Source organism: Carlito syrichta, unplaced genomic scaffold (assembly GCF_000164805.1).
Source record: "Carlito syrichta isolate Samal-C Ts95f unplaced genomic scaffold, Tarsius_syrichta-2.0.1 Scaffold314129, whole genome shotgun sequence".
Lineage (NCBI taxonomy): Eukaryota > Metazoa > Chordata > Mammalia > Primates > Tarsiidae > Carlito > Carlito syrichta.
In genome coordinates, this window is record NW_007258225.1 from 251075 (window position 1) to 273820 (window position 22746).

The 22746-nt window shown below is 39.7% G+C and overlaps 1 protein-coding gene across 1 annotated transcript in view; it reads right to left on the reverse strand.

Annotated features, from left to right (window-relative positions):
- The window catches only part of EPB41L4A (erythrocyte membrane protein band 4.1 like 4A), a 159167-nt gene that overhangs the window by 45436 nt on the left and 90985 nt on the right, over nucleotides 1–22746 (reverse strand). Inside the window, exons 12-14 of the mRNA XM_021719103.1 lie at nucleotides 5243–5333; nucleotides 2253–2336; nucleotides 1069–1182 (exon numbers count right to left, since the gene is read on the reverse strand). Coding sequence (XP_021574778.1) covers nucleotides 1069–1182; nucleotides 2253–2336; nucleotides 5243–5333 — 289 coding nt within the window. The remainder of the gene's footprint in view (nucleotides 1–1068; nucleotides 1183–2252; nucleotides 2337–5242; nucleotides 5334–22746) is intronic.

Consider the following 22746-nt stretch of genomic DNA (forward strand, 5'->3'; position numbering starts at 1 on the left):
CCCATAGCATTATTATCAGGATCAAATTAGACAGTATGTTGCAAGCACTTTGTTTAGTACTTGGAGCATGGTCAATACCAAACAAATGCCAACTATTACTAATTATTCTAATCGCTGTTGGCCCTGATGATCTAGCGCTCCAACCTCAGTCCTACAAGGCGATTGTGAAATGTAGACCTTTCTCCTCTCAACCATCAAGAGAGTTGATGAAGTGAGACCTGGTTTTAGAAAGCTGGGGACAAGAGTCTGGGAAACTGACAGAAGTAAAAGGGATCAAATAAGAAAGGACCACAAGTGAATATGGCATAGGAGAGAAAAGGGCTCTGCTTCCAAACCCACAGTGTATATAAAAAGAGTGTTGATGGTTATCTGACATCATGACCTGACCTTCTTGTAATCATAAAAGTCATGTATACAATACCTATTATGTGGGTGTCCAAAGTAAAACATAGTCCCTATCACATAAAAGTAAAATGAATTTCACTGATAAGTCATTTCTAGGTCTACTTTTTTTTGCACCTGTCACATTGCCCACCCTGCTTTGTAGAGAAAGTCCAAAATTTCCAGATAATGACTTTTAAAAAGTAAGCATACGTATACAAATATAATCCCCACACACATCTGACTTGCTAGGTAAAATGTAACAGGACTCATTTTCTCTGTGCTTTGAAAGGATTCTTTCAGCTAAGAAGGCTTATCTTTAAGTGCAGTTCTGTCTTCCCAGGTAAAAATATTGTATATATTAATATAAACAATTTATATTACATATTATGCATACTATAATTCATATTTTAGTATATATTATTCACCATATATACACACATGTTAACTTATTAGTCTTAATTAAAAGACGGAATGCAAGTTCCTGTCAACATTTTATGAAATTATTCTCTAAAATCCTGGTGTTTTAAGATATATGCTTTAGGAAACCTAGCTGAGTTTATCTCAAAAAGAATAAGCTATCTGTTATCTGGAGGAGAATGATATTATAAGAATTCCCTGTTATAAAGAAGTGCCTGGGACCCAAGGCTTCTGTTGAAAACTACAGAGGGGCTGTGTTCTACTTACCTTCTCCTCATGGGTTGTATAGAATCATTGTCACTTCCACAGGAGGGGTTTCGGCGACGTGTGTAGGGAAACTTTGGTGACTTAGTGCGGTCACTGGGGGAGTTGTAGAGTCCACTAGAGTAAGACAGGAATGGTCAACCTGAGCCCACAGGGGGCCCGGAGGAGCAAACACCCTACACCTCAGATCTAGAGACTCATTTGTAACAGTACACCTGCTGCTTCCAGGGGCATATGCACCATGGACCCAGGGTTCTCTTTGCTTATTGAAAGGAAAGGAAAGGAAAGGAAAGGAAAGGAAAGGAAAGGAAAGGAAAGGAAAGGAAAGGAAAGGAAAGGAAAGGAAAGGAAAGGAAAGGAAAGAGAGGTAAGATCTAGCAAATCAAATCATAAAAATCATTATATTGCAGGAATGGCTCTGCCTCACTTGCCTTCAATAATAAAAAAGGAACACACACACATGCTGACAATAACAACACATTTAGGATGAACCTACTCTACTGCTTGCTAAGCACTGACTGAGCTAAAGGCTATATTCATTACCTCAGCTAATTTTCATATCAACCTTCAGCACTGAGGCACAATTGTTAGACCCATTAAACAGAAAAAAATGGAAATACAGAATATTTAATTAAGTGGTCCAATTAAAGTAGCTGGGAAGCAGCAGAGTTAGAATTGAAACTCCTGGGTAATCATATCTGAAGCCACCATAACTACATAGCCAGTAAGTTATAATGCAGGTCTGGCACTGGTTTGGTTGCTACAAATAGAAAAAAACTAAATATAACCATGTATTTAGGACTAAAGATGTTCTAGAATCACTTTTTATAATCTACGGTTTTTGACGAATGCTTTTACAAGAACTATAAAATGGGAGAGATTATCATTACTGTGTCATTTAGAAGTTTCAGAAATAATACATTATCTTACTCTAAACCAGTATAATGACCTTTCTTACACTTCTTTTTATTTTTGTCTTTCCAAGAAAAAGTTTCACATTAAGAAACACACTGTTGTTGCTTTCCATTTCAGAAGTTTCCCTAGTCACACTGGTTTAGAAATCGGCCTGCCTCATCCACCGCGGGCTGTGATCAGTCACCCCACGGCCAGGTTCCTTTATTCAGTGAGCTGCAAGAACTTACCCCCTTTCTACTGCTCTCTGTTTTAAGAACAATGATTCCCTTTACCTCTGGGGGCCATTTTCTTCCCACAGTGCATGAGATTTGCTTCTTTGGGTATCAGGGCTGTTTTCATTCTTTGCTTTCTTAAAGCTTTAATTAAAGAATAAAAAGATATGAAAAATCAATTAACTAGAAAATAGAAGTAAACTCACATACTTAAGTAAAACTATTTAACAAGTGCTAATAAAATATGTATTTATTTGCTTGTATATACCTGTGATTCCAAAAAGAACATGAAGAGGTTGCCTAGAAAAAATATGTCTCTAGCAAGTACATTTTAGTCTTTCTCTCTCTCTCTCTCTCTCTCTCTCTCTCTCTCTCTCTCTCTCTCTCTCTCTCTCTCTCCTCCCTCCCTCCCTCCTTCTACTGCTTTAAGTCAACAGAAGCCAAGTTCATCAATTGTTAAGAAACTTTCAGGATGCTACCTGCAGGACAGGAGGCAAGGGTCACCTCTGACCCAAGAAAAGAAGAAAGGAAGAAGGAAACCTGGGGTACTCAGGCTCTTAAGGCTAGCTCCTTTTTACAACAGTGGTCAGAGACCCTCTGGCTCTGGACGTGGGTCTGAATCCATGCAGATAGGTCAGCTCCAGGCAGGTTCAAGCTACCCAAACTGACCTTTCCCCAGCTTCCGCCATATCTTGGCTAAATCCTACAAATCAGAATGACTTTCAAATGCTATTTCCTGACCTAGTATCATCTTTCTGCCCCAAGAATGTAAATATAACTGAGTTGTCATTCAATCCCAATAAATTGTTTTAGAAACACATGGAAAGACACAGAAGAAGGGGCTCGTCAGAAGCTTTCAGGCACCAGTAGGGGAGAAGGTGTGTCACCTCTCACGTCCTCAGGAGTCTTAGCTTCAGATAAAGGTAGAGCTACTTAATTCAGTCTACTGTTAAGCCTGGCTTTTTGAGGAATCCTCTAAATAACTGTCCTAGGATATGGTTATAGCAGAAATATTCATAGAGAGAGAAAAAACAACAAGGTCATGAAAGAAAGAAAGAAAGAGAGAGAGAGAGAGAGAGAGAGAGAGGAAGAAAAAGAAAGAAAGAAAGAAAGAAAGAAAGAAAGAAAGAAAGAAAGAAAGAAAGAAAGAAAGAAAGAAAGAAGAAAAGAAACTTGCACCCTTCCATACTATATACATGCAGGAATTAATGTAAGTCAATAAAATTATGTATCTGACAAAGGTATACAACTCATAATATTAGTAGATAGAAGGCAGGTTTTATATATGAAAAATATACTGTTTTCATAAAGGTTAGAAACTTCTTTAGATCCAATTCCCAAAGTAATAGCTTTCAGAATGAGGAGAAGAAATGTGGTAGATATTTAATATAACAGTAGAAAGTGTGTGTTCAATAAATCAGAAAGAAAAAGCGAGGAGAAGAAAACCAAGAGACTGAGAAAAGAAATAGGGAGAAAATCGGGCTCGGTGGCTCAGCCTGTAATCCCGCGCCTTTGGGAGACTGAGGTGAGTGGATTGCCTGAGCCCGCGGGTTCGAGACCCGCCTGGGCAGCAAGACTCATCTCTACAGTAAATCAAAAAATTAGCCGGGCGTGGTAGCGCATGCCTGTAATTCCGACTACTTGGAAGGCTGAGGTGGAAGGAACGCCGGAGCCCAGCAGGTCGAGGCTGCAGTGGCCAGGAGCGGCCACTGCACTCCAGTCTGGGCGACAGAGTGAGACTCCAACTCAAAAAAGAAATAGGGAGATGAAAAAGTAACTGAGAGAGTAGACAGAAGTTAAAGAAAAATGAAATCCTGGGTTACAAGTTAATTACATTCAATCCATAAGCTATTTCTCATCTGAAACTTGTGTGAGAAAATTTGGTGACCCTTCAGGTATCAGTACTAATGGCAGAAATGTGGTTGCAAAAGGGATTGAACTCCTGCACATTCTAAAAATGCCTGGGGCCTGAATTTCATGGAAGATTACTGTTGGATATACCATAAGCACATCCTGTACATGCAGATGAAACTGACTCTCAATAGCTGGGAGGCTGACTACGGGTGACACGGTAAACCAAAGTGTACACAAAGATAAAGAACTTGTCATTCCAAAAAAAGAATCTGTAAATGCTTTGGAACTAAACCAAAGAAAGTGTAGACAAAACCCTGGTTAAATGCCACAACTCTGAAATCTCCATATCTTACAATTATCTTGCTGAGAAATTATAAACTATATGTCTCAAGGAAGTCACAATCCCACTCAATAAAAGCACCATTATTTACTAACAAAAGATCCAGTAGATGATCTAAGTCTTTGCAGGTCACATATCTCTGATTGCTTGAATTTCTTCATGATGTGAGGCAACCTCTGTATAAAGAGTGAGCTTATAAAAGTGGCTCATTGTCTGTTTATAATGCTGCTCCGTGAACATAATTGGAGATAGGAAAAAATGATTCTGCAACAGTGTCTTCACAGAGAACAAGGCTGAGCTTTCAGGGAAACAAACCATGTAAGATATTAAGAAAAGGTATTTCCACTGGGGAATGCCGCTGGAAAAATTGATGCAGAAGACCATGACAAGTCTTCATACATATGCAATCACTGACTTCTGAGGCTCTGACGTCTCTAAATGCTACAAACCCTCTTTCTAAGGCCACAGTTCAGTGCACCACTGTAATGAACACAGTACATTAAACATGAATATCATCTACTTTATTTCACAAGTCCCTCCAAGTTAGTCCATTATTTCATGCCATTTAAAAAATCCCATGGAATTTTCACTTTGCTGCTGTGAATGCAGACAATCTGTGAATCCACCTTACTGATACAAAAAAGCTCGTCTTCTTCAAATGAGAGAGGCAGATCCTGACATTTTATATTTCACTGGCATTTTAAACTATTTATTGGCTCGGAGAATATTTACTGGAACACAAGGATCAAAAGTATTCATTAATTATTGGAGTAAAAGAGATGTTAACCTTGTCAACAAGAAAAATAATTTCTATGACAGCATACAATTGTATTTTTCTTCAGTTGACTGTACTGACCTTTTTACTGGTGAAGGTGCAATAAATTTAGTTGTTCCTTCATTTTCTCCATTTTCCATATTTGCAGTTATCCTATTGATGCTATTTGATCCTAGCAGCAAAGAGAGAGAAGGAAAGACGGAAGGAAGAAAGAAGACAGTGATAAGGAAAACAAAAAGCAGAAGACTTATTTTACAGTGCAATTTTAGGGACATCGGGGCATATTTTATTGACAAATTATAACCCCAAGTAAATACTAAATCACCCAATAAATTTGAGTTATTCTTTTCTGACATGTACTAGACCCTTATTATAATGTCCTGGGAGTCTAGGCTATGACCTTTGCAGACTTTAAGAGTTAACTAGGCCGGGCACAGTGGCTCACGACTATAATACCAGTACTTTGGGAGGCCGAGGTGAGAGGATTGCCTGAGCTCACCGGTTTGAGACCAGCCTGGGCTACTTGGTGAAACCTCATCTCTACAGTAAATCAAAAAATTAGTAGGGCATGGTGGCGCATGCCTATAGTTCCAGCTACTTGGAAGGCTGAGGTGGAAGGATCGCCTAAGCCCAACAGATCAAAGCTGCAGTGGGCAGTAAATATGCTGCTGCACTCCAGCTGGGCTACAGAGTGAGACCCCAACTCAAAAGAAAAAAGTTAACTAAATCCCCACCATCATGGACATTCTACTTTAGGCTGCTAAAGTAAGATACTAAGGCATTTATTACCATATACTGAAATATAAACAATAATAAGCAGTTCTTGATTATTATCAAGAACAATAATTATCAGCTCTTGTTGTGAAGAAGTTTCTCAGCATGTCATGGCAGCCCCCATTTAAAATCAAAGGGAAATATTTTAAACCCAAAAACATCCCAATTCATATGCAAATCAAAGAGTAATACAGATGTGATCTATATCACTCATATACCAAAAAAAATAGTTTTCAAATGTGTCTTTCGTGCAAATCTTCCTAAAAACCTAAAACTGAATTTTTAAAAGCCGTTATTCCATACAGATTTGCATATATGCTAGATAGACCAGCAGAGGGAGCCCACAGCAGAGACAATGTCGGATAACATGATCAACATAAAGATAACTCAAGTGCCCAGGTGGATCTTGGAGGTCTGGATCCCATCCTCAGGACAAAGACTGATAAGTCTGTAAGCATGCAATGTGTGGGCTCCAGTGAGGACTATTCTCCAGAGTGTATGCACCTCACTCTGGGAGGAGGCAGTTTTGCTGAGCAAGGGAAATCAGCCAGCATGGAAGCCCACTGCCCTTGTTCGATGAAGTCTATGCGCCATGCAGATGTGTCTTCCTCAGGGATGCTTTTATGGGTAGGGAAATGTGCATAGCTAGAGTCCTTGAATCCAAATCATCACTCACCACTGAGCACATGAGTCATGGAGACAAGTCTGTAGTATTAGTACTAATGTTTATTGAGCACTTACTATATGTCAGATGCTATTCCATGCACTTCACACCTATTTACTCATGTAATCCTCAAAATAATCCTATGAAGTAGACATTAATATTATCCCATTTTTAAAGACAACAAAATTGGTCTTTCCCAAAGTCCCACAACTCATGAGTGGTGGGGCAAGTTTTGAAACTGAGCAGTCTGGCTCCAGAGACTTGGCTCTAAACCACATAAAACTTCCATCTGTGGACCACCTATAAACAATTCAAAAGTCAGCCTGAACTAAGGGTCAGCTGGGAGAGAGAGACTCTTTAGAGGACAAGTGAAAGGAATGCCCAGTGAGGAACATCTAACAGCCAACTAAGAGAAGAATCCTTTCTCTCTAGGGCAATTGAGGTGGAAAGACAAGAATAATATTCAAGCACCCCCCAAGCTGGCAAATTTCCTCCAGAGCAGTATGGAGGTATGTTTGGCTATTCGTTAGGAACAAATATACTTTGGACAGAGAAAACAAAGAGCAGTTCCAAAAACCTTTACTCTAAGGAATACAATATGGATCCAATATCTGAATCTTGTTCCTATTTTGAAATCGTGAAATGGAAAGGTAAGCCTGAAGATACACATGGCACTAAAGGTAAACTCACACTGGAGCCACTACCAATATCTAAACAACATCCAGAATCCAGGCATGAGAAAATTATAATACTGGGGGGTAAATTTCACCAGGTGTGCGATAAATGGGAAACCACCAGTTAATTCCCTGGAACTACTCCATGTGCTATCAAACATCAGCAGTAGTCATTCACCATCTAAGTCACTTCTGCCATAACCACACGGTCATTAACAAAATTATGCCTGGTGCAGTGGCTCACACCTGTAATCCTAGCACTTTGGGAGGCCAAGGTGAAAGGATTTCCTAAGCCGAAAGATTCAAGACCAGACTGGGCAACCTCATCTCTACAATAAATCAAAAAATTAGCTGAGTGTGGTGGTATGCACCTGTAGTTCCAGCTACTTGAAGGGCTGAAGCAGAAGGATCGCATGAGCCCAGCAGGTCAAGGCTATAGTAGCCATGAGCATGCTACTGCACTCCAGCCTGGGTAACACAGTAAGACTCTGACTTTAAAAAAAGTATAGGCATAGATCCTCAAAACCACAGGCACAGATTTGGGATGGAAATGCTTCTCACATGTTGAACTCTGTCATACAGTTTTGCGGCAGTGGTTGGAGGGATTAATCTGTTTGTTTCTCTGACAGTAGGTATGCCCTAACATTAATATTTTTAATTATTCCCAATAGACTTTATTTAAATGTGGTATTATTCCCAGCAGGTATTGCTAATCTATAATATAAATAAAAGGAATCTTTATATATTAGGGCTGTTTTCCAGGTTGGGGGAGGAGGACACAGCAGAGGAACCAATACCCAGTTTCAATAGCAGCAACTGAAAAAATTCGAGTAAAGGTAAACATCATGTTAGCCAAAGTCCGGGTAACTAGCTCAGGAATAAACCTGGGTTTGCTCCAATCCTCTTCTCTCTAGACTGATCAGTTTTTTCTTAGTCTAACAATAAATCACCTTGAGGAAAGTAAGGTTGCATCTGGCTTCCTTCCATCCAAATCTTTCAAAAATTAATAAATAGAATGACAAAAAAATCTAAAGAATATTTTAAAATAGAAAAACTGCAAACTATATTTATACTTTATTTAAAGAAAGCAATATTTGATTATTCACAATCTCTAGATCATAATTTTTAAGATGAAGCATCAGTTGGACAGCTTTCCAAAAGGATTTCATTTTTAAAAAATCATGTGAGTGCTCTTGCTCACAGACACTTAACAATCAGTATAGCCAGACTTCTTCAAAATAAATTGTTTGACTGTCAGAATGAATTTACTAATATAACAGTTATATAACTCTCCTAAACACAGGGCAAATGACATATAGTGAGTAATGCAATCTAATTCATGGTTCTTTTATATTCAAAATAGTGAATTACTCTTCAGTCTTTACATGTACAGTCTTTTTTATATGTACTAAATATTTCTTTAAATGTATCCCCCCCCACTCTATAACTAATGTGAACTGGACAAGCCTGGGTTTTAAAAATCTTATTAGGAAAACAAGGCTACACTGAGGGGAAAAAACACCTAAAAGCACTAATTTACTGGGAGTACTTCTGAAGTATCCATTTGTAACCGACTGCCTCATTTTAAAATCCATTTTAAATGTTCTTTACTTCTCTCATTCTCCCTTTCCTCCCTTTTCCCACCATACACTCCCTTGCACTGTGTTCTTATCTGATTATGTGCTTGCTTAGAAGTTCTGGGGGCTAAGCTTTAGGAATTTTGTGAGTTTTTTGTTTTTGTTTTTGTTGAGGTGAGGTCTCTCTATGCTGCCCAGGCTGATCTAGAACTCCTGGCCTCAAGCAATCCTCCTACCTTGGGCTCTCAAGGTGCTAAGATTACAGGTATGAGCCAGTACCCAGGCTCTGGGAGCTAATCTTGGAGCAAATCAAATGGCAGTAAGATTCTCTCCCACCTGGAGATTACCTCAAGGCTGCAGTTAATCTACAACTCTGAGATGGCACAAGCCCATAAACCAGATGGGGCAGTAAATCAGGATGGCCATGGAACAAGCAGGCAAACCAGCATCCATTGTTACCCCATATGCTCCCCGTTTTTAGTTTCCCTTTTTAAACTCCTGCACGCAGCCCACAAGTTGAAATCGGTTTTTTAAGGCATGAACCCAGCCATTTCCCCATGTGCTGGCTTTTGGAATAAAATCACCTTCCTTCCACTACATCTTGTGCTTGTTTATTTTGGTGCACAAGCAACAAGAAGAGCTGAGCTTGCTATTGGGAACACTTTCATATAATATTCATATGCTAATCTTAAAAAGCCCTAATTAGGCAATATTTATTAGCTTAATGTCACTAAATAGACACTTAAAAGTAATAATTATACTTTCAGAATTGTATATTTTAACCATCTCCCTAATTAGTTCCAATTAGTGAGATTTTACCATTTGAGAAGAAAGTTAATTAATTCCATCAAGGTAGGTCATGTGTTGGTTATTAAAATCTGCAAAGGTGAGAAATTCATGTTATACATTATTTAAGTTTACTGACTTTCCATTTTGCTGACATGCACTGCTAACCCCGTTTTCGTTTTCTAAACTTTTTCTCCCTTCTACCCTGCCAGAAGCCCTTCTATATTAGCTCAGACTTTTGGGTTACAGAGAAGAGGGATCTGACAAGCCCATCCCGCTCAAGGGCTATGTCTTCACACCAGAGAGTAATTCCATTTTGAATAGGAGTAAAAGGAAAAGCCAAGTATTAACTAAAATAATGAACCCATAACAAAGGAATTTCAGGTACTACCTCGGAAGAGATTTGGAGGTTACATAAATGCCTCCTCCCCCCACTTGTGGAAAAGAGGATAGCACACATATATAAATAGCCTAACAAATAATTATAAAGTAAACGACTGTTGAGTCACCACCTACTTTAAGAATTAAAACATTGAGGACAATTTCCCAGCACTTCATACATCAACCTATGCTGGACAATTCTTTGTCTCTCAGAGAAAGCTAAAACTTCCTTTCTACCTAAAATATCTAGAAACACGAATTATTATGTAAACATTTCTTTACTTATAATATATACAACAACACTATTCATTGATTTTAAAAATTATTTTTTTTGTTGTTGTGATCTCACTCTATAGCCCAGGCTGGAGTGCAATGGTCTGATCACGGCTCACTGTAACCTCAACCTCCTGAGCTCAGGCAATCCTTTCATCTCAGCCTCCCAAGTATCTGGGACTATAGTCATGGACCACCACACCCAGCTAATTCTTTTATTTTTTATTTTTGTAGAGACCAGGTCTTGTTATGTGGCTCAGGCTAGTCTCAAACTCCAGGGCTCAAGAAATTCTTCCACCTCAGCCTCGCAAAGTGCTGGAATTACAGTCTAAAAATTGAAATTTTAAAAGGTTTCAAAAGCTTAATAAAATGAAGGGCACATCACTGTGATCCTTCATGGCCGCCAACAGTGTTTTGCTCTTGATAGGCACTCAATGAAGGGTCGCGATTAGAAAGGGTGTATTTTTGTTTCTACTATTTTTTCCACTAGAGAGGAGAATTCAAGATAATGATGTTATATTTAATAAGTGTCAAAAGTAAGAAAAAAATTCTGGACATGATGGTACATAAAATGCAGGTCACAGCTGGCAATAGCTCACACCTGTCATACCAGCACTCTGGGAGGCCAAGGCAGGAGAACTGCTTGACCCCAGGAGTTCAAGACCAGCAACATAGTAAGACCTCATCTCTACAAAAAATACAAAAATTACCTAGGTGTGATGGTGTGCACCTGTAATCCCAGCTACGCAGGAGGCTGCGGTGGAAGGATCATCTGAGCCCAGGAAGTTGTGGTTGCAGAGCTGGGATCACGCAACACTCTCCAGCCTGGGCTACTTCTTACAGCTTCTACTAAAGCAGCTTCTACTATAGTACACTGCACTTTTAAATCATAACCACAGATTACCCACAGCCAAGATCAGTTACAGACATGTGATCATTAAGTCTTCTACATAAATCTGTGTATTACTTTAGATAAAATGATATATATTTTTTTATTTTAGCAGCTTTATTGAGACATAATTTACATGCCATAAGGTTTCCTGATTAACGTGTACATTTCAATGGCTTTTAGTATATTTACAGAGTTGTGCAACCATCACTACAATCAATTTTAGGGCATTTTTATCACCCCATAAAAAACCCTGTACCCATTAGTAGTCAGTCCCCACCCTCCCTATCTCCGACCTCTGGAAACCACTAAACTTTTTTTACTCTTCGTAGATTTGCTAGATAAAATAATATTAACTCTAGGAAGACCACTTAGAATTAATTGAGCACCCAATTCATTTTACATATTGTTCACATTAAAAAGACAAAAAACTTTATTTCAGAGGCCAGTCATATTTGGAAGAGCAAGTTAATTGGGGGACTGCTATCATTTATTACTGAGCCACCTCTACTAGTTCATGGCTTGCGGTGCTTGTTTCTGGGCTGTTAGACTTCACAGCTTAATATGGGCCCACCTGATTCCCTGTAGTTTACACAGTACTGAAATGCCAGTATCCAAAGCTCCCAGGTGTCCATTTTTAACACACTGCATCCAAAGACTTTCAGCCTGTGTGCACCAGGCCACCACCAGGCTTTTGTGTGGTTAGATTCTGTTCACGCTCGAGTGCCTTCATCTTAAGTGACCCTCACCTTCAATTTAGGAAGAGCAACTGTCAGAAACAGAATCAACTTTCCCAGGATCTATTTTGCTACTTGACTTGGGGGCAATTCTTAAAAGTCATCTCTGTGATGTCAAGATCCGGTGATGAAATATACCCATATTTTCAATTACAAAAACACTTTTCATTTAAAATAGTATTATGAATCTCACAAAATTCGTAACTCAATTTGACACCTGTCAACCTAAATCACATCTCTGATGTTACTTAAATGTTGCCATTGCTTTTAATTTACAGAGTGAAAGTGAAGGGTGAATGGGGGACAAAATGAAAAAAAATTTACTTGGCAAGTAAGAATAATTTGATATATAGAAAAAAAAAATGTAGCTAATAAATAAAGCAAGATTGTGATATAGAAATGGTTTCTTCCAAAGATTCTCAAATACAAATTTGTAAACATTTAGGTTAAATGTTATCCTATTTAACAATCCCAGTTTATTTTCTTCCCTAAACAAAACAAAACTAGGGCTGGGTGTGGTGGCTCACAGCATACTTTGGGAGGTCGAGATGGGAAAATCACTTGAGCCCAGGAGTTCAAGACCAGCCTGGGCAATATAGCAAGACTTTGTCTCTACAAAAAAAATTTTTTTTAATTAGCTGGTTCCAGCACTTTGGGAGACCAAGGTGAGAGGATTGCCTGAATCTAGGGGTTTGAGACCCACCTGGGCAACTTGGTGAGACCCTGTCTCTACAATAAATCAAAAAATAAGCTGGGTGAGGTAGCGCACACCTGTAGTTCTAGCTATTTGGAAGGCTGAGGTAGAAGGATTGCCTGAGTCTAGAGATCGAGGCTGCAGTGGCCGTGAGTGTGCCACTGAACTCCAGACTGGGCAACAGAGTGATACTCTGACTCAAAAAAAAAAAAAAAAAAAAAGTCGGGTGTGGTAACACCCACCTATAGTCCCAGCTATTCAGGAGGCTGAGGCGGAAAGATTGCTTGAGCCCAGGAGGTCAAGGCTGCAGTGAGCTGGAGCTGGAATTGCGCTACAGCCACTCTAGCCTAGGCAACAGAGTGAGACCCTGTCTCAAAAACAAAAAAACAAAAAAAAAACGCCAGGCATGGTGGCTCACACCTGTAATCTCAGCACTTTGGGAGACCGAGGCGAAAGGACTACCTGAGCCTACGGGTTCAAGACCAGTCTGGGAAACATGACAAGACCTTGTCTCTACACTAAATCAAAAAATTAGACAGGCGTGGTGATGCACGCTTGTAGTTCCAGCTATTTGGAAAGGTGAGGCAAAAGGGTTGCCTTAGACCAGCAGGTGGAGGCTGCAGTGGCCATGAATGTGCCACCACGCTCTAGCCTGACAACAGAGTGAGACTTGTACTCAAAAAAAAAAAAGTATGTAATGCTTAAGACAACAAATCAAAACAGATTATAACTATCCTCAACACAATAAATCGTTAGGTTTCAGTAAAGATAATCTGATTTATATTATCTAACCCAGTACAACTTATCAGAAGATATAATATTCATGAATTAAAAATGAGCTAATAATTGAAAACATACTTGAGCTCTATTTCTCATACTGACGCCTCAAAGTCACTTTGCCTTAGTTTCATCAGTTTTAGACCAGGGGGGAAATGGCAAAGTACAGCATATTAGCAAAATAAAACATTATTTTTCTACACCACAAATTATAGGCAAATCGCCTAGAAAATCTTATTTCTTTTTCTGTCATGAAAATTTTATATTTGGCAGAACAGATGCTCCTTAAATTATATAAAGTGAAACTAAATTTCAAAACACATAATTTGGAAGCTAAAGGTGTTTCTGCACCCAATGGCTATTTTAATAGTTCAAAAGCCTAACATCAGCCCATTCATCCCAAAAAAGCAGCCAGACCTCTTGCTTTTCTTATGAGTTTTTGCCTTCAAAAGTCCCAAGAGTGGTAGTTAAGCAGTTACCTTTTACCACAAATGCACAGACTTTTAAGACACTGATTTTTCTACATGTCAACTGCAAAAATCAATCAACATACTCTGCTAAAAAGCTGGAGGGTAGATTATAAAGAATGGGCGTGGATGAGAAAGATGTTAGGAAAATATGTCTATGCATGAAAAATCCCTTCTGGAGTTGATCCGCTTCCAATTTCCTCTTCCCTTACCCAGCACTCTCCTGGAGACCTCTGCTTTTATCACCAAAAAATGATAATCTGGGGGTGGGAGTCAGATGGACATGAAGACACTTCTTCCTCTGCCCCTCCCCCGGACTACAGAGGCACACACACTGAGTGACAGGCAGTCATAGGTACCCTTCCTTGTGGGTCAGAATGCCAGGTTCAAAAACAAGAAAGTCATTAATGAGCCTGAGAAGGTATGTGCTCACTCCCTAAGGCCCTCAGGGAAGTGGGATGAAAGAGTTCTATCTGAAGACTTGTCTTGTACATCAGTGTTGGAGGAACTGCCAGATGTGGTAACAGCAGAGGGTGCACATCTGTCTATCCAGCCCTCTTGGGCCCAATGGCAACACCTATCTGTAAATAGTCAGTTGGAATCAAGAGGTGTTGTGAGTCTTAGATACCAACCTTTTACTCTTGTGATACAGTTTGAAGGAAAAGAGTTGAGTAACCGCTCACATCATATCCTGGTGGTGATCTTGGTCTTCCCACCCCAAGTCCCAATCAGGGCCACACAATTTAGAGCAACATATACCAATCCTCCTTCAGTCACCTCTCAGTCTCCTCCATGTATACTCACTTGGTCTAGAACAGGTGGATAGTTCCATTCCTGACCTAAAGTTGGTTCTGTTTTAGAGATGAGTGCTAGAACACTGCTTTAGAGGCTTTTGATATAACTGTAATAATATATAAAATAAATGCGAAGTACAAATTGTATATAAAGATTGCTTTTTAAAGGTATATTTAGCAAAGGCAAAATTGAGAAATTTTTTGAGTTCAAATCTAGGAAGCCTTAAATCAGTGGTCTTTAAACTTTTTTACCCAAGTTTTGACTGAAAGAATTTTGAAAAACTGTATACCTCAGTGCATGTTTCTAAAATGATACCCAACATTTTTATCAAAGTACCAAAGAATGCAATTTGAAGCATAAATATTGACATTTTAAAAAGGAACTGTTTCATGACTCTCTAAAATGTATCCACTATAATAAAATACTATAGCAATTTCACATGTCATCTATTTTTAAAATATATGAAATGAGTTGTTTAGCAGTTAGAAATGTCATAGCATTCTTTTTCTCCTTGTATTTACATTTCAATTCTACTTCCTCTACAAAGTTTATCCCTGATATACATTTCATGCTTGAAAGTTTTTAATCATTCAGTCATACTTCTCTGTGACAAAATATATAAATGAATTAAAATTTTTATTTTCCATGACCAAAAACTGTGTTAAAAATTACTTCTGAACTAGGCTATCGTTATAATTAGTAGTAGTATACTGTTAGTATACCACACTAATGTTGATGAAATAATTATTAACCATACAAAAATTTTTACTGGAAAGCAATTCTCAGTGAGGTGAACAGGGTGGTTTTAATTCCCAACTGATTATATGTACCATATTCATTCATATTGTTTTCTGCTAGAATGAATCAGTTTAATGATAATTATTTTCTTATTTTTATTTTGACTGATATTCAGTGCTGATAAACCTTCTTCACATAAAAAAATGCAGGTGTATATAAAGTATTGTGTCATGAGGACATCACCAATGACCCAAAGAACTTATAAGAGTTACATGTCTAATAGTGACATATCTAAAGTTTTTTTGTATTTTCTATCAGGTGACAAATCCATTGGACCCTCCTTCAGTTTTGTTGCAAGCTAAAATGAGATGAGACAATGACTTAGAAAAGGATATGTTATTTGATAATTAGAGTCATGTACTTTCCCAACACCAACCCAAGAGGTTTGATATTTAAGGACAAAGTGGTATAATAGGTTCCAGATGGAGGAAGGAGTTCCTTTCGTTTGTACAACAGGAGAAGGTCTACTGCAAAATGGTAGGCTGGAGAGAAGCAGTAGCACATCTAGTACCACAGGCAGACTCCTTTAAGGAAGGAGAATCTGAATACCGATTCGATCAAAAACTGTCTATGTCCACATACCCATTAGAAAGCCTCTCTGTATCACTTTCTACCTGACTGGGCTCAGGACACGCTACCCCAAAATATGGAACCTTGGCATTTGAGAAAACAGCAGAAACACCTCCCCACCTTCAGCTGTTCTCCCCTGAAACCGGTCACAAAACTAAGGAAGGTCACTCTCTGACCTTCTCCTTCCCCAAAGACCCTCAAGCAACCAGTGGTCCTGCCCTACCTAGAGGGACAGCAGGAAAAACGGAATAAACATGACTTCCTAAGTTTCCCCCAGTTTATTACCATTAGATCACACCCTTTTGTCCTTCAATCATATTTCTGCATGACTGCCCATAAAAACACACAGATTCCCCCATTCATTTGGGTCTTTTTTGTTTTTGTTTTTTTTGAGTTGTAGTCTCACTCTGTCACCCAGACTGGAGTGCAGTGGCCGCTCCCGGCCACCGCAGCCTCGACCTGCTGGGCTCTGGCGATCCTTCCATCTCAGCCTTCCGAGTAGCTGGAATTACAGGTGCGCACTACCACGCCCAGCTGATTTTTTGATTTATTGTAGAGATGAGGTCTCACTGCCCAGGCGGGTCTCAAGCCCGCCGGCTCAGGCAATCCACTCACCTCAGCCTCCAAAAGGCGCGGGATTACAGGCTGAGCCACCCAGCCCGGCTGGGTCTTTCTTTTTTAAATCTGGGTCTCACTCTGTTGCCCCAGGCTGGAGGGCAGTGACATCATCAAGGTTTAACACAGCGTCAACCTCCTGGGCTCAGGTGATCCTTCTGCCTCAGACTCCAGAGTAGCTTGGACTAAGGGTGTGCACTACCATGGTCAACTAATTTTTTTTTAAATTTTTTGTAGAGATGAAGTCTTGCTATGTTGCCCAGGCTCCCATATCACACAAAACTTATATTAAACAAATTAATATGCTTTTCTCTTGTTAATCTGTCTTTTGTTATAAGGGCCTCAGTCACAAACCGAGAGATGGGTAAGGAAAAGTTCCTACTTTTTCTTCCCTGCACATCCCACCCTAGGAGTTGCAATCCCAGCTTGAAATGGATTGCCCTGATCCACCTGTCCTTTAAAACCACTCTCCACAATAGTATCAAGGATTGCCTCTGGCCATAAATAAAGTATCTTTCGGGACATTTACCACTCCTTCAATGCTCTACTCTGACACTTGAATGATCCTGCCTGCCTTTAAACATGTCTTTTACTTCTTTAGTCTTGCAAAGCGGTTAGTTAAGCATATAAAGTTGAAAGTCACACAGACCTAGATTTGTTTCTACATTCTGCCCACTTAGCCACTTTAATTGGAATTCCTTTGGGCCTCAGTTTTTTCATTTGTAAAATGGGGATACCACCAACTATTTATATAATGTGTAGGAGGATTCAACTAGACAATTTATAGAAAGTCCTTGACATAAGTGTTGGCATTTAGTAAGTGCTAAATAACTAACTGCTCTATTATTTTTATATGACTAAATTCCTACAGATTAGGGGCCAAATTTTATTCAGTTTTCTATGATTCGTGGAATAGGGTCTTATGCCAAAAAGGTGCTCAATAAATTCCTCAATAAGAAGGAAAAGAAAAAAAGGTGCCATGTATGGTAACTCACTAAAGTTATGATTTTTTACTTGAATATATAATAGGCCTTTAGTTTTACTTGCTTTTCTAATTTTGTTAAGTATGTTTGGAATGCTAAACACTCTCAAGAAGAGTAGAAACATTAACATTTTAGAAGAAATCTAACCAGATGTGTCATATATTAATAAATCTTTTACAAAAAGAAAATAAGCATCAGTTTCAAGGAAAAATAGGAAAAGGTATCAACAAAGGAAAACAACCTTGAACACAAAACTTTACCTGACTACATGATCTACCTATTGCTCCTTGCAATTGGCACTGTCACTGCCCCTCCTCCTTTTTGCTAGGTAAGAACTTAAACATTTTCTTTTAAAAATGGCTTGATGTGACTGGGTGCGGTGGCTCAGCCTGTAATATCAGCACATCGGCAGTCCAAGGTAAGAGGACTGTCTGAGCCCAGGGGTTTTAAGACCAGCCTGGGCAATTTGGTGAGACCTTGTCTCTACAATAAATCATAAAAATTAGCCAGGAGTGGTGGCATGCATCTGTAGTTCCAGTTACTTGGAAGGCTGAGGTGGAAGGATTGCCTAAGCCCAGCAGGCCAAGGCTGCGGTGGTCATGAGTATGCCACTGCACTCTAGTCTGGGCGACAGAGTGAGACTCCAACTCAAAAAAAAAAAACAGTTTGATGTAAGAGCAGGCTGACTTGCTGTTCCACTATATATGAGCAGGACGTGTTGTCTTCTCAAGAACATCTGCTAAAATAAATTAGAACTATTGAAGTCAGGTAATCACACATGGGGGAAAAAAGGGCAGTTGTATATTTTCAAACCATTCTAGACCTTTCATCATCCTTATTTCCCATTTACTTTCCAAGTATGTCCTCTAGTATGCCAAAGACCTGTTTTCAAGGTCTGTTTCTGCTTAGTCTGTGTAATCTTGTACAAGCACTTAATTTTTCAGAGCTTCAGCTTCCTCATTGGTAAGATGAGAATAACACTCACCTTCTTCATGGGGACACTAAAAGGACTATATCCAGTAATATCACCCACTGTTTCCATGCAAGGAAACCAGCTCAACTTAGGAATTCATGGTAGACACAGCAGGATCCTACAGACTGGAACTCATGGCTGCTACATCTCCCTTCCCCACTCTTCTCAAAGCTCAAAACATGGTCCCTAAGTGTTTCTCACCATAAGTCAATTCCATTTTTGTTTCTCTGCAAACTGGCTTTTCCGTTCAGAAGTATACTTGGCTTGCAAAGCAGCTCCAAAAGGCTTGGCTGCCCCCTGCTAAGTGACTATCTTGTAGGTTCCAATTCAGTTTTTCTGGAGAAGAAATCTAACTGGACTGTTTCCTAGAGCCCCATTCTTATCTCAAGAGAGAAGGGTGGGGCAAGGTCATTGTTAAGAAGAGCCATCCTTCTATCCTTTCAGGGCTCTTGGTCCTGAGATCAGCATGGGGCAGTGTCCAAGTGCCAAGTCAGGCATCTGCTCTGCAGTGAATGTACTTCCTTTCTCCCTTGCCTCACCGCCTCTGCCTAAACCTATAACTCTGAATTCTGAAATAACTCTGAACTCTGGGAACTCCAAACATTGTTCATATGGATACCAATAAATAAGGTAAGTAAAGCCATAAAAAAACCAATTACAGAGTTTTCAAAGTCTGAAGAAAATGCTGGCATTGAAACCACCACAGTGAGCCCTGGATCTACTAAAACAAAGGCGTGGACTCCTCAGACACCATCTGCTCCAGAATATCTATCCCCAAAACAGAATGTCAAACAGCTGACAGACACACCCTCCACCCCCTGCCTGTGAAGCAGCAGCAGCACAGGGAAATTTGCCCAACTGGTTAGTAAAATCAAGAACTGTAACAACAAACAACTGCGAGGTGGAGCCAATTCCCCCTGCTGACTTCCAGAAGTACAAGCAGGCCCAAGAAAGGACTATCTAAGGTTAGGTTCACACAGAAGTCAAAGGCAGAGACAAAGCTATGCCGAACCTCTCTAGGAAGGAATGTCTCTTTTTAATTTTTACCCAGCAAGACAGCACTAATCTCTAACTATGAATTAACCAACAGGGTGAAATCATCAGTTCAATTCGGGTTAAATAAATAGTTTTAAAATTGAATTAGAGCCAAGGTTGTTACAGTTTGTATCCTATTGCCAATACGAGTTTCATTTGAACTTTAAGACATTTTGAAGAATCAGATGAAAGGTTTTCCAAGTACAAAAAATACTGTGTATATTTCCAAGGACAAAAATATACTTTGCCATCTGAGACGATATTTTCCACAAGTTTGTGAGACTTCTGAATTGGTAAAAAAACCATACTTTAAAAAAATAGAAAGCTTTCTAAAATTCCTTTGTATCTTTTTTCCTATTTAGTCCTTCCAACTCTGTGACAGGTAAGCCAGAGAGAATAAGAGAAGGTTTTAGGAAGAAAAAGGATCAAGTTTATGTACCCAATTCCTTTATTTTATGGATAATGGGATGAAAGCTCAGAATGCAGAGTTACAGGTCACAGCCAAGGTAGACCAGGAATTCAGGTCTACTCAAATCAGGTAAAACTTTATATCCTTGCTCTCTTTTTTTGATCCCCACCTCCAACCCCCTGCTACTATTCTACATGCCTTCTCAAGGCTTAAATAATCAGTCAAGAGGGAAACTAAGTCTTTCACAGAGCAGAGGTTCTTACAGCCAGGATAAACAGAAAATGGAGTCACAGTTTTGGACCATATCTCAGTAGATTACCTAATTCTGATTTGTCACCTTTAAAAACGAGAGCCACAATCACACTTTCTCCAAAATAAAATTAAAGTGGCCATAGAAATCATCCCCATAACAACCCACAAAACTCTTGGTCAGAACGCCTTGTTCTAATTCCCTTATATGAAAATTTATACTAACTTCTTTTTCCTTTCCTTAGCTGACCCAGAAGAGATAAACACAAACTCACAATACCTATCTAAGGTCTGGCTGATGTGAGAGCTATTATGTTACTAGCTTTTGCCAGTCTCTGTACCCAAACATTCCTCAATGTCTAGTGATTCTCATCCAGATGCCCTCCACATTCCAGAACTCGCTACACTTGCAAATCACTTCACCTCTGTGGGCAAACAATACAAAGAGACTATCCTCTACTTCATCTAATCCAAGGCCTGACTCATTCCAGGAGTCTTCCTCATGAAACAAAACATGCTCTGACTCAAGGATCTACATGTATGTAATCTTCTGTACTTTAACTCTGGATTAAAATGGACAAATATGAATGTGTCTTGTGCCCCTCACCGTGAAGGCTTGGGTTGTATCTGTCAGAACACAGGAGACATTCCTAACATTTGAATTTTGTATTATCGGTCTCACGTTGTTCCATTACTTTTCTGTAAATCATACTGCACTCTTCCTAGCATAAAGTCAATATCCTCAGCTCTGAGCCTTTTAGAATATCTCTACTGGAAATGTGAATGTGCATTTGTGAACTTAACACATTCATGACAATTATGGGCTTTTTAAAAGTACATGGGGCCAGGTGTGCTGGCCCACACCTGTAATTCTAGCACTTTGGAAAGCCAAGGTGCGAAGATTGCTTGAGCCTAGAAGTTCAAAACAAGTCTGGGGAAGACAGCAAGACTTGTCACTAATCAAAAAATTAGCTAGGCGTGGTGGTGCGTGCCTATAGTCCCAACTACTTGGGAGGCAGAGGTGGGAGAAGTGCCTGAGCCCAGGAGGTCAAGGCTGCAGTGAGCACACTCCAGCCTGAGTGGCAGAATGAGATTCTAACTCAAAAAAACAAAAAGCACCGGTAAAAATTTGACTGAAAATAAATGTCTCTCCCACTTCCAATCCCAATTCTTTCAGAAACTCTTCCCAAAGGCCACTACTATTACTGGTTTTTAATACATCCTGCCTGTAAGTATATCTGTGTACACACTCCCCTACCTGAATTTTGCTCATTTTTTTTTTTTTTTTTTTTTTTTTTGAGTCAGAGTCTCATTCTGCTACCCAGACTGGAGTACAGTGGCATGCTCACTGCCTTGACTCCCTGGGCTCAGAGCAATCCTTTCATCTCAGCCTCTCAAGTAGCTGAGACTAAAGACGTGTACCAATGTGCCCAGCTAGATTTTTCATTTTTGTGGAGATGAATTCTTTTTTTTTTTGAGTTGGAGTCTCACTCTGTCGTCTAGACTGGAGTGCAGTGGCTGCTCCCGGCCACCGCAGCCTCTACCTGCTGGGCTTAAGCAATCCTTCCGCCTCAGCCTTCCAAGTAGCTGGAACCACAGGCGCACGCTACCACACTCAGCTAATTTTTTATTTATTGTAGAGATGAGGTCTCGCCAAGTTGCTCAGGCAGGTCTCGAACCCGCGGACTCAGGCAATCCACTCACCTCAGCCTCCCAAAGCACGGGATTACAGGCTGAGCCACCGATCCCGGCTGAGATGAATTCTTACTATGTTGCCCAGGCTGGCATCTAACTCCTGGGCTCAAGCAAATTCTCCCACCTCGGCCTCCCAAAGTACTGAGATTACAGGCATGTGCTACCACACCCGGCCTATTCACCTTTTTAAATCATGGGAATGTATTATCCACTATCAGGCCCCCTGCTTTCCTGACTCCATTATTTATACTCTATCATACTCTATCCTAGAGATCGCTCCATATCAGTCCATACGTATGCAACACATTCTGTCTAGTCTTTCCTCTCTAAATTGTGAACTCTGACTTGTGTTCAAACCTCAGTTCTTTGGCCCTGGACAAGCCCTAGCCTCTGCCTTCTCACCTAAGTAATGAGAGTCATAGCACCTTCTAAAAGAAACAGGTGAGATACTATCTATGGGTCTAGTATGGTCCAGGCACACAGTGGTGCTTAATAATCATTAGTTTTTTGTTTTCTTTTCTAAAACATATTTTTTATTTTAAACTTGTGGGGTACATTTAAGGGTTAGGTATACAAATATGCATTGTTCAGGCACCCTTGTTGATAAGGGGTATCCCCCCATCCCCAGAAAGATATTGACTACCATTAATCCCACTTCCCTTCCCCTCCCTGCCCCTCCCCCATAGTTTCCCGCCACTGGCAATCCTTTCCTTATAGTATTACGATAGATGTTCAAGGTCCACTTATGAGTGAGAACATGTGATACTCAG